Raw genomic sequence first — 22513 nt, 5'->3', positions numbered from 1 at the left:
GAAATATATCAAAATGCCAAGCCGAGTATTCGCGTAAGTAGATGTAGGCTAAGTACTCTCTCTCTCTCTCTCTCTCTTTCTTTCTCTCACTCACACACACACGCAGACAGAGAGGATTTGTGCTCATCAGTTGATAGCTCTGGCTCTTTTGGAAAAATGCATTAACCAAAAATGAAAAATGTCGCTTTGGTCAAAAAAGGTTCCCGACCCCTGCAGGCTGCAGCATACTGTGTTCATTGACCCACACACACACTCTAGGGTTAGTTAACTCTAGTACGGGTAAGTTCACTCTAGGGTACGGGTTAGTTAACTCTAGTTTATGGGTAAGTTCACTCTAGTGTACGGGTTAGTTAACTCTAGTAAGGGTAAGTTCACTCTAGTGTACGGCTTAGTTAACTCTAGTTTATGGGTAAGTTCACTCTAGTGTACGGGTTAGTTAACTCTAGTTTATGGGTAAGTTCACTAGTGCACGGGTTAGTTAACTCTAGTTTATGAGTAAGTTCACTCTAGTGTACGGGTTAGTTAACTCTAGTTTATGGGTAAGTTCACTCTAGTGCACTGGTTAATTAACTCTAGTTAATGGGTAAGTTCACTCTAGTGTACGGGTTAGTTAACTCTAGTGTACTGGTAAGTTCACTCTAGTGTACGGGTTAGTTAACTCTAGTTTATGGGTAAGTTCACTCTAGTGCACGGGTTAGTTAACTCTAGTTTATGGGTAAGTTCACTCTAGTGTACGGGTTAGTTAACTCTAGTTTATGGGTAAGTTCACTCTAGTGCACGGGTTAATTAACTCTAGTTAATGGGTAAGTTCACTCTAGTGTACGGGTTAGTTAACTCTAGTGTACTGGTAAGTTCACTCTAGTGTACGGGTTAGTTAACTCTAGTTTATGGGTAAGTGTACGGGTTAGTTCACTCACTCCAACCGGCGTGATGTTCCTCCTTCACTGGAACAGAAAGTGTATGTTGAACGTTGAACCCCATTGCCTTCCACTGTCCAGCGGTTCGCACTCTTCATCAGCGCTTCAGCTCAAATATGTGCTGGAGATTTGACCTTAATATTTCAGTAGATGAGATATTAAAGAGGTCTGAGCTCCAGCAGAATGAACGTCTTTATTATTCCAGCATTATTTACATCAGTCCGTCTCGCTGCTATAAATACTGTACAGTCAGAAATATCTACAACTCAACGTGCAAAGCCATGAACACCCACTCCCCTCCAGAGCGAGGAGGAACCGGACAAACACAACACCAGAGCTTCATCATCATCATCATCATCATGATTATTATTATTATAGAGGAGGAAAGAACAGCAGCTGTGTCACGTGACCAGTTCCAGTGTTCACACACGTCTTCTTCATCTTCATCATCACCAATCACTTCACATGTTCATATCCTGAGGAAACAGCAGATCGTCATATAATCAGCCCTTATACTGCACTGACATCAACTCAACACTAGTAGAGTAGAAGTGGTCATTACGATTCACTCATGTTCCTGAAAGAGTCTCTTCTGCTCACTAAAGCTCGTTTATCTGACCACCCATCAGCAGAACAGAGTGAAATCACTCCAGTGTGAATCTGTGGATCTTCATTCCTGTGATCAAAGCATCATTACTGCAGTCTTCAGTGTCCAGTGACCCCTGACCCATGCAGTGACCCCTGACCTGTTCTTAGACCTCTGACCTGTTGAGTGACCCCTGACCTGTTCTTAGACCTCTGACTTGTTGAGTGACCCCTGACCTGTGCAGTGATCCCTGACCCATGCAGTGACACCTGACCTGTTGAGTGACCCCTGACCTATCGAGTGACCCCTGACCTGTTCTAAGATCTCTGACCTGTGCAGTGACCCCTGACCCATGCAGTGACACCTGACCTGTGGAGTGACCCCTGACCTGTCAAGTGAACCCTGACCCGTGCAGTGACCCCTGACCTGTCGAGTAACCCCTCACTCGTCGAATGACCCCTGACCTGTCGAGTGACTTCCGACCTGTCAAGTAACCCCTGACCCGTGCAGTGACCCCTGACCTGTGTAGTGACCCATGACCCGTCGAGTAACCTGACCCACCATGTGACCCATGACCTGTCGAGTGACCCCTGACCTGTGCTGTGACCCCTGACCTGTCGAGTGACCCCTGACCTGTGCAGTGACCTCTGATCTGTCGAGTGACCCCTGACCCGTGCAGTGACCCCTGACCTGTCGAGTAACCCCTGACCCGTGCAGTGACCCCTGACCTGTTGGGTAACCCCTGACCCATGCAATGACCCCTGACCCATGTAGTGACCCCTGATCCGTGCAGTGACCCCTGACCTGTCGAGTAACCCCTGACCTGTCGAGTGACCGCTGACCCGTGCAGTGACCCCTGACCTGTCGAGTGATCCCTGACATGTCGAGTGACCCCTGACCCGTGCAGTGACCCCTGACCTGTTTGAAGGACAGGCGTCTGAAGAACGTGCTGACGTGGAAGGCCGTGTCGGCGTCTCTGCTGGCGTCGGGCAGCTGCAGGATCTGAGCGTCTGCGATGGCGGCTCTCAGACTGAGGCTCTTCAGCCGCTGCGCAGCCGGACGCCGGCCGGACGTGGGCCGAGACGAGACGCTGATGTAGGACGCGTCCTTCTGCTGCGGCTGGTAGCTCACTGCGGAGACACACGGTCACGTGACGTCACACTGAAAACACTCCCTGAACAGGGACTTTTATTTTGACACACTACTACACGCATGTTTTTTACAGTCTACGGCTCCAGTGCACCTGTGTCAAAATAAAAGTCCTGATTACAAACAGAGAAATGAATCAGCTGATGAAAATACTGAAGGACATGAGATTCTATTAAAGCCATGTCTGATTGGTGTGCCTGCCGCACCTGTGGCGGTGAGGACGGTGTCCGTGGTGCTGCTCAGCTGCAGGAGGATTGTGGGATAGGACGGGTGGAGCAGGAACAGCTTGCGGAGGACCGGCTCGGCCGCCTGGCTGGTTGCCTTGGTGACGTTCAGCGCCGGGGTCAGCGGGTCTCCCGCCCAGAAGAGGAACACGGATTGGCCGGAGGAGGTGCGAACCGACGAGTCCTCCACCGCCAGACGAGGACACACAAACCCCGCCTCCCACAAGCTCCGCCCCCGAGCGCCGTCGAGGATCGTCACCTGCGGAGCACAGAGTCAGCTCACGGTGTGTGTGTGTGTACTAATGAGATGCTAATGAGATGCGCACCTTCCTGACGCCATTGGCCGACTGATGAATGAGTAGATCCGGAACATCGTCGTCACTGAACTGACCCAACGCCGGACGACTGCACACACACACACACACACACACACATTAACACAATACAATACACCTTGACTGAAATTAAAGGCTTAAACTTACGTTTATTTCAGGCAGCCTTGTTTAGATTAACTTCAAATTTAATCTTAAAACAGGAAATAAACTGAAGCATTAATGCCAGCGCGTGCGTGTACAGACGTGTGTATGGCGGCGGGGCCGAGGCTCCAGACGGTGTGTGTGTCGCTGTCTCTCAGCACTGACAGACGTCCGTCGGCTCCACACACCAGCATCCTCTCGCTGCGGCTCGAGTTCAACACCGACACGCTGTCCAGATTACTGTGCTGAGCGCTCTGACCCGCCACTAGAGGGAGCAGGAACTCCACCTGCTCACTGACACACACACACACACACACATGAGGTCAGGGGTCAGTGAGTGAGTGAGTGAGTGTGTGTGTGTGTGTGAACTCCACCTGCTGATGTGAATGAGCTGTGACGAGTTGCTCTTCCTCAGACGCTCCCAGCTGGACTCCTTCTGAAGGACCCGAGACGCGGCCGTCCTGCCTGTGGCCTGATGGTAAACCAGACTGAGAGAGACGCCCTCCACCGTGCCTGAACACACACACACACACACACGCGTATGAACACAAGAAAAACACATCATGCACTTTTTACATTAATAAGAGCTAATAATAATAATTATGACATTCTAAGTCACGTTGTGGATGGTCTCTGAGCTTCATGACAATTTTTTGTAGTTTTTCAGTCTGATAATTGTGACTTTCATGTTTCCCTCTTCCCAGAAGGCCAGAGTTCACGAGATCCGCCGGCGAATGAGACTCACCCAGTCCAAACAGCACGTAATAGGCTCTCGCCTGCGTCTCGTGCAGCAGCGGACCAATCAGCTTCCCCTGAGCCGTGAGGTTAAAGTTCACCGGCCGGCCAATCAGAGCTCCAGACCGGCCGGAGAGCAAGACCAGAGCCAGGTCAGACACCTGAGGACAGGTCACATGATGAAGAGTGTGTGTGTGAGACAGATCACACACCTGAGGACAGGTCACATGATGAAGAGTGTGTGTGAGAGGTCACCTGGTCTGCCGGCAGTGTTGCGATCAGTAGGTCTGGAAACGCGTCTTCGTCCAGATCCGGCAGCAGAACCGCGTGAGACTCGACGTCACTGACGGCTGCCGTCCACCACGTCCGGCCTGAAACACACACTGATCATCAACACACACACACACACGTGTTCAGCTGTCATGAGCGAGTGTGTGTGAGAGAGACCTGTGGAGGCGTTAACAGCGATGATGTGACCCGAGCTGATCAGGACACAAGCACTTCCTGTCTGCGGATCGGCACTTCCTGTCTGCAGTCCACACTGAACGGAGAACAGCGGCTCCCTGAGGGGTCTCGTCCACAGCAGCTGCCCACTGACCCCGCTGACCGCGCACACGCTGAACTCTACACACACACACACACACGGAGCACTCTGATTGGACCAGCCACTGCCACATTAACCACTCCCCTGGAAGAGAGCGCATTAGTTCCCGACCGCTGCGCTAGTTACGCTAGCGTTCTCCTGCTCATCACCGTTACAGTAGCGGTTACCGTAATTTATGTTTTCGTTATAGTTCCCATCGTGATTATTGTTACAGATTTCACTACAATTAGCTTATCGTATATTTATCAGATATTGTTTAAGTTATTGTTACAATTTTCATTCTATTTATTGTTTAAGTTATCGTTATAGACATCGTAACAGTCAACATTACTTATCGTTACAGTTATCGTAACAGTTCTCATTGCTTATCGTTCCAGTGATCGTAAAAGTAATCATTGCTTATCGTTACAGTTATCGTAACAGTTATCATTGCTTATCGTTCCAGTTATCGTAACAGTTATCATTGCTTATCGTTCCAGTTATCGTAACAGTTATCATTGCTTATCGTTCCAGTTATCATAACAGTTATCATTGCTTATCGTTCCAGTTATCGTAACAGTTATCATTGCTTATCGTTCCAGTTATCGTAACAGTTCTCATTGCTTATCGTTCCAGTTATCATAACAGTTCTCATTGCTTATTGTTCCAGTTATCGTAACAGTAATCATTGCTTATCGTTCCAGTTATCGTAAAAGTAATCATTGCTTATCGTTCCAGTTATCGTAACAGTTATCATTGCTTATCGTTCCAGTTATCGTAACAGTTCTCATTGCTTATCGTTCCAGTTATCGTAACAGTTATCATTGCTTAGCGTTCCAGTTATCGTAACAGTAATCATTGCTTATCGTTCCAGTTATCGTAAAAGTAATCATTGCTTAGCGTTACAGTTATCATAACAGTTATCATTGCTTATCGTTCCAGTTATCGTAACAGTTCTCAATGCTTATCATGACAGTTATCGCAACAGTTCTCATTGCTTATCGTTCCAGTTATCGTAACAGTTATCATTGCTTATCGTTCCAGTTATCGTAACAGTTATCATTGCTTATCGTTCCAGTTATCGTAACAGTTCTCATTGCTTATCGTTCCAGTTATCGTAACAGTTATCATTGCTTATCGTTCCAGTTATCGTAACAGTAATCATTGCTTATCATTACAGTTATCATAACAGTTATCATTGCTTATCGTTACAGTTATCGTAACAGTTATCATTACTTATCATTACAGTTATAATAACAGTTCTCAATGCTTATCATGACAGTTATCGCAACAGTTATCATTACTTATCGTGACAGTTATCGTAACAATAATCATTGCTTATCGTTACAGTTATCGTAACAGTTATCATTGCTTATCGTGACAGTTATCGTAACAATAATCATTGCTTATCATGACAGTTATCGCAACAGTTATCATTACTTATCGTGACAGTTATCGTAACAATAATCATTGCTTATCGTTACAGTTATCGTAACAGTTATCATTGCTTATCGTTACAGTTATCGTAACAGTTCTCAATGCTTATCATGACAGTTATCGCAACAGTTATCATTACTTATCGTGACAGTTATCACTCTAGTTTTTAAAGATTGATCTTCCGTAACCGACTGTTGCGCTCTGTTCTACCGTAACGGGGACTGTTGCGCTCACCTTTGCTCTGCGCGTTGATTGGCTGAGTGTCGTTAGAGATGCTGGTGACGCCGATCAGAAGGTCCTCCAGCCCGTCTCCGTCCACGTCCCACAGCGCCAGCGGAGGCGAGGTCACGCCTGAGAGGAAGAGCACATGTTGAGTCTGCAGGTTAACGAGGCGAGGTTTTGACGAGGTGTAGCGCGATCACTCACCACTGGCGTCTCCAAGCGCTCGCTGCCAGTGTGTGAGGTGCGGCGCCCCCTGTGGGCAGGGCAGGAGAAACGCACACATCAGCACTAGCAGCGCCGCGCAGCCCAGAGGCAGCAGGAACGCTGTGGTCCGAACCGCCCCGCGCACACGACCCGCTTTCCCTTCGCTGGCCCCGCCCACCTCCACCACAGGCCCCGCCCCCTCTCTCTGCGGCCACTCCCCCTCCTCCTCCAACTCCTCCTCCTCATCCCGCAGGTCGGCCACCGCCGGGCTCAGGCCGTTACGAGGGTAGTTCAGCACCAGATCGTCGTCCTCCGTCTCATCTTCGCTGTCCGCCTGCGTCAGGGGGTCGTACTCGCCCAGGTCCGAGCCCTTCTTCCCTGCAGGATCAGGGATTTAACCAGTTTAAAACTCTAATGATGTCACCAGAACAAACCTGTCAGCATTTAAATCATTATTACATACACTCTAAAAAATCCTGGGGTCTTTTTTTCAGCCCAGAGTCATTTTTTGGGGTTATTTTCCAGTGTTTGGGTAGTTTTTGTGTTACCCAGGTCCTGGGTCAGACATAATAACCCAGGGGTTGAGTTATTTATCACAGGCTTTTGCGGGCTCTTCAGCTCTTTGTGTACACTTTATTTTGTCTATAAATACGCTCATGTTCTGCCTATTGTTTATTTTATGCAAAGCAACGAGAGTCACGAGAGTCTTGTCTGTCTTTTCCTGATGCTTTGCATAACATTTTATGATTTTATTTAAAAAGATAATATAAATACGGATGCTGTTGATTTTATAAAATATGGTCAGAAATAAAGGAAGTATCATGCAAACCAGTGGTTGAATCAAGTATTTTAAGAAGGTTCAGAAGATTTAAGTTAATCTGTAGACTGTAGACATTCGTATTGAAAGTTTTAAAAAAAACGAATTTGCTGGGTAAAATTAATCCAACATGTATTCTGTCCAATATTTACCCAGACCTTGGGTTGATAACAACTCAAATTGGGTTGTTTATAATCTAGAGTTGTTGTTGTTGTTTTAGAGTAAACTTTAAAACTAAAAAATGTAAGAAAATTCTCTTTGAGAAAATAGCAAACGATGTTTCATTACAATTGCCTCAGGTCGCGTGACGTAGACATTCACCATGGTACCGTACATTCGTGTAACGGTATTCACATATATGGTGGTTCGTGTTGGTCTTTTTTTTGTGTGTGTCGATCTGCAGCGAATTAACTAATGTAATATTATATAATCGCGCTGGTTCTGATGTCATTCTCAGTGCAGGTAAATCTGTGTGAAGCCCGATAACGTCCATAGCTGCATGTCGCATTTGAATACAGTATAACGGAGTGAAGATGCGTCTGATAATCACATCACTGACGTCACCGAACAAACCGCACACGCAGCGCGAGCGCGCGCCCCGCATCTGAACGGCTGCTTATAACTGTGATTCATTCGACCGTTTATTGGAGATTAATATTCGACTTACCCGGTAATTTCAGCGCTCGAGACAGAGCTGCAGCCATTGCGCGAGATGTTATCAGCGACGCGACGCGTGTGCCGCTGCAGATGCCGCGCTGAAGAGATGCATCACGGGAAATGGAGTCTTCTCCGAGACCGGAAACATACAGAATAGCAACCACGGATTATTTTTTATATATTTACACTGCTTTTCTTATTTGTATTGATCTACATCAAGTTTTATGTATTGATTTAAATCTAGTAAAATCGTATTTACATTATTATTTATTTATTTACTAATTAATGTATGTATTTATTTTTTTTAGTTTAAATGGTATTTAAATATTTGAGGGCTTGAGACGAAGAACCAGTCCATATTTACAAATTTTGAATAATGACATTTTTTTAATTTGGACTCTGAATATTATATTATTTTATTTTTCTTTTTTTTTTTACTTGAAGATAGACAACAAAAGCTTCACAATTCTAACGAGATAATATTTTTTTAGTATCAATCATAAAAAATAAAAAGTTAGAGTAATTTACATTTCTTCGAATCATCAATCGAATTTCATTCGAACCATTAATTTATTTTAAACTTTTTTTATTTAATATTTCTGTTTAATAAACCCAACTTTATTTTAAATGAATGTATTTATTTATTATTGTATGTCAATCACGTTATTTATTTTATTAACTTTTTTCTCTCGGTCCTCTAGCGCTCCCTTGTGGCACTCTATGGAACCGCAGCTTTAAAATTCCAAATTGCGAGTCCCAGAATAATTGCATATTAACTCTCTCCTTCACAGTTTATAGGGGTGTTTCGGGGCAGATCCTGGTTCCGCGAGGCATCTCACGAAGTAGGTGAATCACCTCAGCGGACGGACCTGTACCCGTTCAAAAATTCCTCTCGCGAGAATTAGCGAGGACACGGGCGTTACCCCGCGTCGTTATTTTCCTTACTCATCAGTTTAAGGCATAACTCGATAGTGTGCGCGCTCTCAAGACGGGTCACGCGCGCCGCTGTGCACAGTGACGGTGAGGAGAGCGCGCGCGAGTTTAGTGTTTCACTCTATGGTTTCACTCAGCCATTATTAATCTTCACGGGAAATTGTTATTATATACCATTCAATTATTAGTATTACGTTACGATTATACGTCACATTTGTCATTATAGTTATTGTTAGTTGTATTGTAATTTGTCATTATAGTTATTGTTAGTTAACATTAGTTATAGTCAGTTATCATTATATAGGTATTATTATTACGGTTATCGTTATAGTTTCTCCCCAAAATGTAAACTCAGTCAGTCAGTACTCTCCCTTCAACCCCTGCAGACTTTCCTTCAACTTCGAGACACAAATTAAGATATTTCTGATTAAATCTGAGAGAGCTGCTGGATCACTCCTCCATAGGCTTCTAGGTAATCAATATCTGTCGACCCAGAAAACTTAGTAAAGACATCGTTAAAATAGAGTGACGACAGCGCCTCAACCTTAAGTTCATCAAGCGACGAGAATATTCTGTGCACAAAAAAATGTAATCAAATGTTATTTAATTATTTATTTACTTTAAACATTGTTTTTTTTTTAAATTAGATAATAAACAAAACTGTATTTTAATTTAATCTATATATTGACTTATCTAATCACGTTATTATTCCTCTCTCCGGTTTTCCACAGTCCTCTAGTGCTCCACCTTGTGGCGCTCTGAGTTATTGTAGTTCCAATAAATGAGTATGTACTGATGTGTTATGTTCAGGTTTGGGAGAAGCATTATTGAGTCTTTCTTTAATGACAGTTTATAGGGGTGTTTCGGGGCAGATCCTGGTTCCACGAGGCATCTCACGAAGTAAGTGAGTCACCTCAGCGGACGGACCTGTACCCGTTCAAAAATTCCTCTCGCGAGTATTAGCGAGGACACGGGCGTCACCCCGCGTCGTTATTTTCCTTACTCATCAGTTTAAGGCATAACCCGTTAGAGGGCGCGCTCTCAGGCCTATTCACGCGCACCGCTGTGCACAGTGACGGTGAGGAGAGCGCGCGCGGATTCAGTGTTTCACTCAGCCTGGAGATGTTCATTATTACACTTCACTTTACAATTTTATCGCATACAATTCACGTATAAGCGTTAGATGGCAAAAAAAGCTCACTTTATATTGTGAACAAGGTCTTCAGACGGTGCATTGTGGGATCGTCGGTGACGTCACGGCGCTTCGCTGCTCTGATTGGTTGGTTTCACATATTCAGACTTCTTGTTTGTAAAAAAAACATTCTCGTATTAATCTTTTACTACATTAACATGTAATATTTGGAAACCAGATTTATTATTAATTCGCTTTCAACGGGCTATTTAATCGCTGTATATTCAGCAATCCACTTTTTTTGTGGTGCTAAAATCACGCTGTTATTGTTGGAAACACAAACAAGCCGTTAAAACTGTGCTTTTATTTAATACATTTTGTAAAATAGCAAGGTATTATTTCGTTATTTTTATTGATTTGTATATGAAAGTAAAAAGTTTTGGATCAGTAAGATTTTTTATGCTTTTAAAAAATAATATTTTTAGATGAAATACATGCAGCCTTTGTAAGCAGAAGAGACTTCTTTTTAAAGCATATAAAATCTAACCGATCCGAAACTTTTGACTGGTAATGTTTAAAGATAGTTTTATTACATAGCAAGTCATTTGAAAACTGTACAAATAAGAGTTGATATTCTTTCGATTCATGAAAGGCTTGTTCTTATCTTGCGTTTTCGCATTTCATGCGTGTGTATTTTGACCCTATCTGCTGCCCGTCATGCACTGTTTAGTCCCGCCCATATGTGCGTCATGCGCATGCGCACTCGTTTCTACACAGACTCCACAACGGTAGATATGGCGGATCTCTCTCTGGATGAAGTGATTCGTCGCCGCAGTTTTAACGCTCGAGGAGTCAGTAAGAGGTAAACCTTCCCCATCCATTTTAACAGCGATATTATGAACCGCTGCGGTGTTTTAGCGTTATTATGTTTTTATAAACGCAGTCGTGTAAGGCTCTTAGCCCGCGAGATGTCCCGCCTTCCCCTGCAGCTGATTGGCTAAGATGGCCGCTCTCGTGTTGTGATTGGCTGACGCGCGTGGCTCATGGCGTCCATCGGGTTTGTGTGGCTGTTTTTACAAACAAACCCCGTACATTCCATTAATTTAACTTCCATTTTTCGTTCACATTATCTCTGCAAGCGTTAATGTATATCGCTGATCGCGGGTGTTTACACAGTTGTGTCACAGAAACACGCCTAATCCAGCTGTTGATGGATCTATCGGCCGATATCCGTCGATCGACTGAGAAGTGTGTTCAATCAAACACTCTTGACTCAAAATAACGAACTATAATCCGGATCGTGTGTAGAATAAAGCACTCATGATGTGTGTGTTCATAAACAAACAACATTTCTTACTCCTTTACCAGTCAAAATTAAAATAAACGCGCTATAAAATAAACCAATTTTGATTCTGACTGATACAATATGAACTCATACACTGGAAAATAGAGCTAACTTTGATTCTGGCTTAAATAATATGAACTAACACACTGTATAATAAAGCTAACTTTGATTCTGACTGATATAATATGAACTAACACTGGGAAATAGAGCCAACTTTCTGACTGACATGAGTTCCGCCCACAGGCCCGTATATGGCAGAGGGGCGGGGTCGGTGGGCAGGGCCTTCGACGCACGTCAGAAGATCGGCAGTGGTGATGTCAGACAGCGGCTGGGAGTGGGCGGAGCCACAGGAGGTAAACGCCCTGAGATTGACAGCTGTTATTCCCTCACTGTATACCCTAACGCTCAAAATAATCGATTGGTTTGAGTAGGACAAACTTAAACGTATTAGTCCAGTCAAATTCATTTTAATGAGTATTTAGCACTTTCTTTTTTTTTCAAGTTCAAAGAACTGATTTATTTTAAGTAAACCGAACCGTTGATGTTGGTTTTAGGAAGTGGTGAGCTTGGTTTGAGAGTAAGTACATGTTTAAAGCTTTATATTGCTGCACTCATACAGCAAGTGCCATGCTATGCTACTGTTAAAATGTTAGCAAATTAGCAAGTTAATGTTTACTGAACTAGCGTGTTAGCTAGCTAAGTTTGAACTAATAAAAATGTTCTCTTTGAGATTACATGAGAATTTTAAGCTAAAGGAGGATCTGTTGACAGAAATGCAACATGTGTTCAGTGGTGTATAAAACCCTTAAATAATGAACCGTTATGTGTTTATTAGCTTAGAATGAGGCGTTTCTCTCTACACACACCGCGGGTCCACTTACATCCACGTTTCTACAGTGGCCCTGAGCGGACACGCGTGTTTCGTCACTATATTGTTCTTCGTGTAAAGAAGCTGCTAAAGTCAACGATTAAAACATTGACACAATGATGAACAAGTCACAATAATATTCGCAATAACATCGTTTTACTGAATAATCAAGTAAACCTAATTTCTTAATTTATCTTTGTAAAGAAACCTTGTTTATGTGGCTACTCTGCTGTCAGACCACGACATCACTTCCTGTCGGCCACTGTAACTTCTGTTGGCTGCAATTCACAACCTCACCACTAGATGCGGCTAAACTTACACACTGCACCTTTAAATGTCTGGATTAGTATTTTATAGTATGTTCTTAACTTGAAATGTTTTAAGTATTACACTTTGACTGTCTTATGTTAGTTTTGCCCTCTTATTGGGGTTACTGTAGTTTCTGTCTGTCGTCCAGCGTTTCAGGTGAAGGACGCGCGGGAGAAGCTAGCGCAGAAGGACGCGCGGGAGAAGCTAGCGCAGAAGGACGCGCGGGAGAAGCTAGCGCAGAAGGACGCGCGGTTCCGCATCCGGGCCAGAGGGGGCAGCGCAGGCACAGTGGTTCAGGACGCGCGACAGACCATCAACTCGCGCAAACACCAGCTGACGCCCGCGATCGCCTCGGTCCCGCCGTCACCCGCCAAACCCGTCGTCCCACACATACACATCCACAACACTGGACCCAGAGGGGGCGTGGCCTTGCAGCCCGGGGGCGGGATCACCAAAGTCGTCGACGCACGCGATAGGCTGAGCTTGAAGAGGAGCGGCCCGCCGACGTCCAATCAGCTGGCAGCAGCTCTGAAGATCACCAAAACCATCCAGGTGAGCCAATGACAGGCCTGATTAACATCATGTGACCTGACAGCGGGTTCAGATCAGGCTAATTGTTAGCCCGTGTGCGCTGCTCGTTTGCGGATTACACTGTTCAGGCTCCTGAGACCCCAGCCAACAAAAGGGAATTGTGTAGCAATATATATATATATATTAGAGATGCACGATATATCGGTCACCATATCGCTATCGGTTAATTTTAAATGTTAAAACACACATAAAAACCCTGATATGTGAGCGGCCCCATATAATAATAATGATAGTGTCTACAGTATATAACTATGGATCTCATTGTAAAGTGTTTATGATGCTACAGTTTCCATCTTTGTAATCGTGATATGTACTTTAATATACGTAAATTGAGCTGTGCGTTTTCACTGGTATTGGCGCCGTATAAAGATATGTTACCGTGACAACACTATCTTGAAATATGACTAGATTATAATGTGTGTTTGGGATATATGGATTTTAATGGTGAGACTTTTGTTTTTGTAATCGGCTCTTAAAAGTGGAATTTGGATTTACATTTATCGGCCAATATATCGGTTATCGGCTTTCAAATATGACGAATTATCGGGTTCGGGATTGGCCGAAACTTTTTTTATTGGTGCATCCCTATTTTTTTTGTCATGTTACCCAGTTTATTAATGTTTTTACTCCACATCTGTGCTGTTTTGGAGGATTTATTATATATTTTTTAATTAATATATAATAAATAACTAATTTTTTTTACAAAATTCCATTTAGTTGGCTTGGACCCCAAACTTTTATTAGATTATTTTTTTTAATTTTCTTCAGCAAAAGTCATTTGGAGTCCAAAAAGACCCGAGCAGTGCTCATAAAACCAGAACCAAAGCTGTACTGTTGCCTGATCAGTTGATGTAAATATACTTGATGTATGAAAATGATTTCCAGTAGTTTTAGTTCAGGAGCTCCGATCTGTCACTTCCTGTCAGCTGTTACTGTAGCCGTCCAATCAGAGCGCTCTGACCCGTGATTGACAGCTAACTGATGTTGTGTGTGTGTGTGTGCAGCAGAGGCCTGTGGGAATGACCAGCGGGATCCGCATCAACGTTCCCAGCCGAGCGGCTCCGGTCAGTGTCACATGACTCGCGCATCACTGTTATGATGAATGTGTGTGTGTGTGTTGAACAAAGATAAACACAATATAGATGAAGCAAACCCATTATACAGGCACAGGAACCGGTGTACTGACATTCCTGTTCAGGTGTGGTGTAATAAAGTATGCTCATGTGATTAACACTGTTATTGATATCAGTGACTGATGATGTCAGAGGGATCTGCTCTTTGCCGTTAGTTGTGGGATTCGCAGTGATGGCGCAGTCGTCCGCATGTGTGTGACAGCCGACAGTTTAACCCATAAAGCGAAGTGTTTGATCATTAATCTGCTATGTCATGTTTAGGACAGGTTGTGTTGTCTTAGTAATGTCAAGTTGTCATGACAACGACACTGACAGGTTATGATGTATATGTTTATGTCAAAGACATCTTAATCTGTCCTATTTGCATTAAAAATGTCATAACTGAGTGAATGACACTTACTGACAGCTGTCACAAACATGCATGAACCTCAATTTTACCATTAATGATTTACCATTAGAAAAGACATCGGTTGAATTATCGGTTATGGGCATGTGCGGTCAAACCTAAACATGGGTAATATCGTTCGACCCGTGCTCTCTCTCTCTCTCTGTAGAGTGTGTGTGCTGCTGATGAAGATGAGGACGCTGGAGTCATGCCCAACAAACAGATGAAGTTCACCACAGCCAACAACCTGCAGACACGAGTGAGACACACACACACTCACACACACTCTCTAACTCACTCACACACACACAGTCTGATTGTCTCTCTCTCTCTCTCTCTGCAGCCAGTGCCTGTCTCTCTCTCGACTCCCATCACTAAGGTGGTGAAGAACGACTCGTACACACCCCCTTCCGTCTCCACGGCGACGGCTCGCCCCCCCACACAGACCCTGCAGCCTGTCTCCAGGGCAACCGCTGCCGCGCAAAAGGCGGGTGGAGATGCCAGCGGACAAACACACACACCCCCACAGGTACACACATGCACACACACACACACGCTCTCTCTCTCTCACACACACACACACACCCACACTCTCTCTTGAACAGATTGAGGAGCTGCTGAGAGTGGTGTGTGTGTGTGTGTGTGAATTGACCCTTCGCTAAGCCACGCCCGAAAACCGCCACTGGCTAATCATGTCTTAGCAACCGTAACTATGCGCGGGAGGTCTGGCAAGCTTTCGAACGAGGGAACATGCTGAAGCATTGTGCGTATGGATTGTGCAAATCTGATACCGGTATACTAAAAGTTTGGACGCGGGAGAGGAATTGTTTTCCTTCCAGAAAATCTAAAAGCCAAGGGGAGGAATGATTGGTGTGATCTAGCGTCTATGTGCGAGACCCATTCTGGTTAATCAGTCCCTCCAGAAAAACGCGATTATGCGATCGCTGAATTCAATGCAAAATCAGCCAAAGTCCGCATATTTATGCGGGGGCCGCATTTTTTCAAATACGCCGCACTTTCGCCGCATAAAATGCCGATTTCCGTGCAAAATATGCGGGGTTTGCATAATTTCATAATCCTCGCATTTTCGTTGCAAAAAAAGTCACATGTATCTTAGCAGAAAGTTGAAAAATGTGCGTTTGCTTCACACAAGAGCAGCCATTTCCCCCTGTTTCCATGGGGACGTTATGAAGTGACGCAATTACGCGACGCCAGACAGACTCACGGAGGCGATCGACATCTCACAAATCGAACTCGTATAACTGTCTGTCACACGTTCTACCGTCACATCGTTACTTAATAAACAACATAAGATAAAAGAAGTAGCATCAAACAGAAATTACCCGCACACATGGGGCGTTTGAGGCGCACATATAATATAACACTGCAGAGAGTTCAACAGGGAGCAGCTCTTAAAGGGGCCACACCTTATTTACACTAGTTACAGTCTGAAATAAAACAAGATGAGAAATTAAATATTCCCAGCACTTTCTATGATGTAGTATGCTTGTTTATCAAAGGAAGTAATAAGAAATGACTCTTACATTAGCCTAGTGAGAACAGGATGTTGGGGGAATCACTTTTTTCTCTTTTTCATCAAACCGCAATTTTTGCAAGTTCCCTCAATTTTTGCAAATTCCTGCAATTTCATCGCATAAAATTGCATAAATATCCCACATATTCCATCGCATTTTTAAAGAAAACGGGCCACGTAATCAATCAATTTTTTGCCAGCAACAATCACAAAAAAAAACTCTGCGTTTTTCTGGAAGGACTGAATACCATTATGGTAAATGTTATATATAAATCGCAAATTTTTTCACAAATTTTTGGAAATTACCACCACAAAATCAGTCATTTTGATCGCAAAAATCACAAAAAAAAAATCGTGAAATCCTGGTGGGACTGGTAAATGTCGACATGCTTAACAAAAACACCTATTGCTTGGAAATATTGACGGTTCTTTGGTCATAATGATAACATAAAATAAGACGATTAAAGAGACAAGACAAAGGCTCACTGACATACTTTAAAATATATTTCAGCATTTCGTTAATCGACGTCCTACTAACGTTACCCCTTAACTTAATCCAATCCGATCGCGGCTCTCCCGGTATTAGTGTTATTCCACAAGATTTATTGATGAGCTGTTTGATTTATAATTATTAAGATTATTTTCCCATACCCTGCTGTGTATGAACATAGCTGTTCCTCAGTTTGTGTTTTCCATTTGAATGGAGGCGCTGCTGCTCGCGGCTTTAACTTCAATTTTTAAGAAATAATTCTCTAATCGGTTGCATATAATGTGGTGAATATATCCCTCGAATGCATACTGTAGTCCCTTTTGTCTTGCTCTCTCAGATATTTCACTTGTTCGCCGAAAATTACTAATTATCTCATTGGGAATGTCTGACACCGGGTGCATCCACACTATAATAGATGGGCCAGCCGCGAAAGCTTGACAGGCGTAGCAACAGTAACTAGGGTGGGCGGGGCTTAACGAAGGGTCAATTCCTTTAAATTAAGGTTTAAATCTAAAGTTTTAATTAGAAATGTTTTTTTCAATATTGTTTAAATGTAAAGAATAATGTTCAGATGAATGGATTACCCCAGTATTGTGTGGTTAACCTGTGTGTGTGTGTGTGTGTGTGTGTGTGTGTCAGCCGGTGATCAGTCCACTGGAGGGAACGAAGATCATGGTCCACAATCTTCATCCTCGAGTGACGGAGGAGGACATAGTGGTGAGTGTGTACTGTTACACACACTGTTACACACACTGTTACACACACTGTTACACACACACACTGTTACACACACACACTGTTATTAGTATGAGGTCCTGCACTTGTGTGTGTGTGTGTGTGTGTGTGTGTGTGTGCGTGCCTACATGTCCATGTTAGAACACACCAGTAAATCAGCAGTGTGTGTGTATGTGTGTGGGGACAGATGTCACAGTGATGTGTGTGTGTGTGTGTGTGTGCAGGAGCTGTTCTGTGTGTGTGTGTGTGTGTGTGTGTGTGTGTGTGTGTTTCATGGACAGATGTCACAGTGATGTGTGTGTGTGTGTGTGTGTGCAGGAGCTGTTCTGTGTGTGTGGCGCGCTGAAGCGTGCGCGGCTGCTGAAAGTGGGCGTGGCCGAGGTGGTGTTCGTGCGTAAGGATGATGCGGTCAGCGCCTACAGGAAGTACAACAACCGCTGCCTGGACGGTGAGACCCATCATCATCATCATCATCATCATCACTTCCTGTCCTCATCAGCTGGAGTTTAGATCAGGGTTAACTCTTCCCCCGCCAGCGCTTCAGTACATCAATATCTCAGAAGAGAAGAGCAGCCTCTGCTTTTATTATTATTATTTCATCAACTCTCGAATGTGGGAAGTTTAAAAATCTGAGGAAATCGTGTTTTTGTCACAGATTTGGTTCAGATCAGATTCAGAACGATGATCATAAACATGAGGCCGAACGTTCAGGAAAGAGTTAATAATAATAATAATAGAGAATTAATTCTTCAAACTTTACACATTTTTCAGTTCCACTGAGTATAGTTTTATGATGATGTGTATATTATTGTGTATAATATACTGTATTTTCTTCTGTGTACACGTGCTCATCTTATATTCCGGTCCTGTCAATAACACACACGCACCGCTAGGTGGCGCTACACACACGTGTTCTGCTGGTGATCATGTTGCTCTCAGGCCGCTGCTTATTTCTATCACAAACACTGCTTATATTTCTATAAGTCATGGTTATCAGTATTAATCACACAGAACAGTGAAATATGGAAACTGCCGTGAACATTAATCACAAATAAAAGATTTTTCTTTTCCCAAACCGTACATCTTGAGAAGGGCCTTATATTCTGAACAATACGGTATATTTTCAGTCATAATTTGTGTAAGAGAAGAACATGCGCTGATGATGCTGTGTGTGTGTGTGTGTGTGTGTTCAGGTCAGCCGATGAAGTGTAACCTCCACATGCAGGGCAGTGTGATCACGTCAGAGCAGCCCATCCTCCTGTGAGTTCCCGTCACACACACACTACATCATCTTCACTTCAGTTTCAGCATTTTAACATTTTGTTATAATTATTACGACATATTTTAATTTATTTTAGCATTTAAATTTGTAATTTTTTTTTTTATTTCATAATTTCGACATCATAATTTCAGCTTTTTTATGTTATAATTTCGATGTAATTTTTGCCGGTCAGTGTGAACTTCTAGCCGGTTCAGGCTGTACGAATTGGCCGTTCTCAGAGAAATTGTGCGACTCCTAAAAGGTCCAGCATGCAATGCAGCTCACGGCCACCGGAACGCACATAAGTGATAATTTATCATTATTTCAATATATCATAACTTCAACGTCATAATTTTGTTTTTCAATTTGTCGTAATTTAATTTGATCAATTTTCACTATGTCCTAATTAAATTTTTTTGTTCACTTTGATTTTCATTTTAATTTATCATAATTTCTATTAGGCATATTTTCAATTAGTCAATATCTACGTCATAATTGAAACTTCTTATAATAAAAATGTTCGATTTCTACGTCATAATTTCAACATGTCATTTATTTCAAAATCATAACTTCAAGTTGGCATAATTTAAATTTGTCAGTTTCTACATCATAATTTAAATTTGTTATAATTTAAATTTTTAGTTTCTACATTGTAATTTCAATTTGTCCGTTGCTGTCATAATTTCAATGTGTTCATTTTTTTCTGTTATAATTTCAATTTGTCATTTTGTCGATGTGGATGTTGAAATGACAAATTAATTTTCAACATCTTCATTTTGACTTTTTATCATAATTGAGACTAACTATATCATTATTTCAATGTGTCATCATTTTGACTTGGTATGTCAATTTCTACATTTAAACCTATTCTTTTTAAATTTCTACGTCATTATTTCAACATCCTAACTTTAAGTTATCATTTTAAATTTTGCATAATTTCAATTCAATTTCTTAGTCATAATTTCAACGTCATTTCAACGGGTCATTATTTAAATTTGTCATAATTTCAATTTTGTTAAATTTCAATTTGTCAATTTCATTTTCTGTAATTTGTTTTTCCAATTGTCATAATTTCAACAATTTAAAATTTGTCAATTTTGTGAATTTGTCAAATTTTTGTCAATTTGTCATTTTCGATTTGTCATTTCGACGTCGTCATTTCAATTTATCATAATTTGAATTTGTCATCAGTTTGACTTGGTATATCAATTTCAACATTTAAACCTCATAATTTGACTTTTTAGCGTAATTGAGACTAACTATATCATAATTTTGACTATACTTTTTCAAGGTCTACGTCATAATTTCAACATATACATCATAATTAGGATATGTGAAGCATGATGTGTTTAGTTGTGCTGTGATGGATCTGTGCTCTGTGTTGATGATGTTGATGATGATGATGATGGTGTTTTAGGAGGCTGAGTGATGATGATGATAATAATGATGATGATGATGATGATGATGGTGTTTTAGGAGGCTGAGTGACTCCCCCGGTGCGGTCGGCTCGGCCCAGAAGAACTCGTCGTCGTCGTCATCTCGCTCGGGCTCCAGACCCGCGGGGGCCGAGGTGGATCCGCAGACCATCCTGAAGGCCCTGTTCAAGTCCTCCAGTGGCCCCAGCAGCACCAGTGGCCCCAGTGCAGGAGCAGAGACTGGGGCTGGAGCGCAGGCCACCGCCTTCCGCATCAAGATATAGCCCGTCCTCTCAGAGATGACCCGTTCTGTTCGCTACTTTTAACCTGTCAACTCTTTCTTTTCTCCAGTAAAGATCTTGGTTTATAACCGCTGTCTCGCTGCTGTGTTCATTTCCACATGTTCGTGTTCTGTCAAATAATGCTGTTATTGTTCATCAAAGTATCTGAGAAATAAAATGTAAATAACCGTTTTCAACATCGATAATCATTAATGTGTCTTGATCATCATGTTAGAGTGATTTCTGAAGGACTGGAGTAATGATGCTGAACATCACAGGGATAAATTACACTTTACTGTATATTCACTTATAGTATTTACAGCTGATTTACACTGGAGTAATATTACACTGTTCGTGAGCAGAAGAGACTCGGAAACAAAACTTCAGTATCCTAGTTTATCTACAGGACACATTTAGGCTATGTTTACACGGAAACAATTCTGAAGAGAAAACACAAAAGTGGCGTTGCGTCATCACTTTATATTCTGCGTTTAGACGAGCGTTTTGTGTGGGAAATCCGCGTGCAAATGGTGACGCAGAAGTGTGTGAAATTCAATGTAGTATGCACTTCAGGCGGCTAGGAGTGCATACTACAACAACACCAAGCCCGCGCGCCTGCGTATACAAACCTCACTGTACGTTCACACCGCCGCCGACTTGAGCTTCCAAAGCGGCCGGAAGTCATTAATTTTCAATGGAAGCTGGCTTTTCTCAGCTGCAAGGAGCGTCAAAATCCTCGGCGTCGCGTTTTGAGCGTCATGAAAGAAGCTCAACTTTATGTTAATGAGCTGTGACGCGGTTCAGCGGCAAACGCCAGCAACCAATCGGAATATAGACGTCCTTCCCGCCGGCTGATTCCGGAGAAATACAAAATCGTTCCTACCAAAACATTAGAGACAAGAGAAGCTAATCATCGCTGTTGCTGTGATTCCTGCTGGTTTAGTATCATTTATGACATGACGTTGTTTGCTACAGGGAACTTTTTGAAATATTTACCAACGCTCATTTTAAAGCGGGAATGCAATTAATTTGCTCATGGTGATACCGATTTGACCGCAAATAATAATAATAATATCTAACTATTTTTTCCCGACCAAATGTGACCAAAACGGTTATAAAAATGCTGGCATTAAAAAAGGTTTCTTCAATGGATTGCTTGTTTTTTTCTGTTTATTACATTTCATGTTGTGACACTTCTATTCTCCCTGCAACGTCAGAGCGTTCAAAGCGTCCAAAGCGTCAACAAGCTTCCCCGTACTTTTTGACAAGAGTCCTTGACAGGGCGGCCACAGCTTCTAAGACGCTCAAGTCGGCGGCGGTGTGAACGTACGGTCACTGTCAAGCATACCTTTGCGTTTTTACCGTTTAAACGGGAACGTGGCGGTGGAGCGTTTTTAAGATTTCCACTTTGGACGGTGGTTTCACTTTTTTACAGTTTTCACCCGCGAGCGTTCTCGTGTAAACAGGGCCTTAAAAGTATTCTACAGTTGTAGTACTATAAGAGAAAGAGATAAAACATCAGATTAAAGTAAAAGACGATCAAATGTTCAGGAGGGAATCGAGATTTACAGCTTTACTGTGCTGTGAGTGAATGAGTGAATGGGACTCTATGGGGCTAGACGGCTAAATGCGTCTCTTTCACCCGATTGCCGTTGAGAAATCTCAGATTTGATCGTAGGTTTTGCGAGTTCAACATGGGTTATAGGTCGAAAGTTGAATGAACGAGTTCTTATGTCCTTTTCATTTCTTACAGCTTGAGTTGTTGTTGCCCATAATACGCTAGCATTCTGCTGGTCAGTGAAGGACTGATTACGACCAGAGACACCGCTTACACACTTTTATTTTCTGGTAGACGGCTGCGTTGACCTTGGACCTCAGAAAACACAGTGGACCGACACCAGCAGATGACATGGCCAGACCATCACTGACTGTGGAGACTACACTGGAGCGTGGATTCTGTGCCGCTCCTCTTCCTCCAGACTCGGACCTTGATTTGCAAAGGTAATGCAGAATTTACTTTCATCAGAGAACATGACTCTGGCCGACTCGGCAGCGGTCCAGTCCTTCTGTCTTCAGCCCAGGCGAGGCGCTTCT

General features: G+C 42.9%; 2 protein-coding genes and 2 non-coding genes across 7 annotated transcripts; 1 reads left to right on the top strand and 3 right to left on the bottom strand.

The window, feature by feature from the left end:
• Positions 1-1091: 1091 nt before the first annotated feature.
• Positions 1092-8069, bottom strand: fam234b (family with sequence similarity 234 member B). The gene is made up of 12 exons (XM_039656924.2): positions 8018-8069; positions 6534-6911; positions 6342-6458; positions 4535-4711; positions 4343-4458; positions 4098-4248; positions 3727-3865; positions 3455-3646; positions 3203-3281; positions 2859-3135; positions 2422-2633; positions 1092-1393 (listed from the first exon to the last, which is right to left on the bottom strand). Exons 1-12 carry the CDS (start codon positions 8052-8054, stop codon positions 1379-1381), a joined length of 1890 nt encoding a protein of 629 aa, XP_039512858.2. The 5' UTR covers positions 8055-8069; the 3' UTR covers positions 1092-1378.
• Positions 8070-8814: 745 nt separating this feature from the next.
• Positions 8815-8969, bottom strand: LOC120468335 (U12 minor spliceosomal RNA). The gene has a single exon (XR_005620243.2). It is a non-coding gene; the product is annotated as a U12 minor spliceosomal RNA (small nuclear RNA).
• An 836-nt stretch (positions 8970-9805) lies between these two features.
• On the bottom strand, positions 9806-9960 carry LOC120468336 (U12 minor spliceosomal RNA). The gene has a single exon (XR_005620244.2). It is a non-coding gene; the product is annotated as a U12 minor spliceosomal RNA (small nuclear RNA).
• Positions 9961-10777: 817 nt separating this feature from the next.
• On the top strand, positions 10778-20616 carry poldip3 (polymerase (DNA-directed), delta interacting protein 3). Of its 4 annotated transcripts, XM_089128990.1 has the most exons (11): positions 10778-10934; positions 11661-11770; positions 12743-12792; positions 12847-13146; positions 14190-14249; positions 14873-14962; positions 15047-15232; positions 17367-17444; positions 17781-17910; positions 18656-18722; positions 20200-20616. In XM_089128990.1, the coding sequence occupies exons 1-11, from the start codon at positions 10813-10815 to the stop codon at positions 20420-20422; spliced, it is 1416 nt and encodes a 471-aa protein (XP_088985116.1). In that variant the 5' UTR covers positions 10778-10812; the 3' UTR covers positions 20423-20616. The 4 variants fall into 4 exon arrangements, with proteins under 4 accessions (XP_088985116.1, XP_039512891.2, XP_039512890.2 ...); XM_039656957.2 differs by having other exon boundaries at positions 12743-13146; positions 14193-14249; XM_039656956.2 differs by having other exon boundaries at positions 12743-13146.
• Positions 20617-22513: the final 1897 nt, after the last annotated feature.

The sequence above is a fragment of the Pimephales promelas genome, chromosome 3 (genome assembly GCF_988280905.1).
Source record: "Pimephales promelas chromosome 3, fPimPro1.hap1.1, whole genome shotgun sequence".
NCBI classification, from domain to species: Eukaryota; Metazoa; Chordata; class Actinopteri; order Cypriniformes; family Leuciscidae; genus Pimephales; species Pimephales promelas.
This window is presented reverse-complemented; position numbering and strand designations above follow the sequence as displayed.

Bases quoted from the DNA above. Each gene is read 5' to 3' on its own strand.
- fam234b (XM_039656924.2), bottom strand. From the start codon at position 8,054: ATGGCTGCAGCTCTGTCTCGAGCGCTGAAATTACCGG. The intron at 6,912-8,017 runs GTAAGTCGAATA...CTGATCCTGCAG, and splicing joins TCGAGCGCTGAAATTACCGG to GGAAGAAGGGCTCGGACCTG. The intron at 4,459-4,534 runs GTCTCTCTCACA...TGTGTGTTTCAG, and splicing joins CGCTGTTAACGCCTCCACAG to GCCGGACGTGGTGGACGGCA.
- poldip3 (XM_039656956.2), top strand. From the start codon at position 10,813: ATGTGCGTCATGCGCATGCGCACTCGTTTCTACACAGACTCCACAACG. The intron at 14,963-15,046 runs GTGAGACACACA...CTCTCTCTGCAG, and splicing joins CCAACAACCTGCAGACACGA to CCAGTGCCTGTCTCTCTCTC. The intron at 18,723-20,199 runs GTGAGTTCCCGT...ATGGTGTTTTAG, and splicing joins TCAGAGCAGCCCATCCTCCT to GAGGCTGAGTGACTCCCCCG.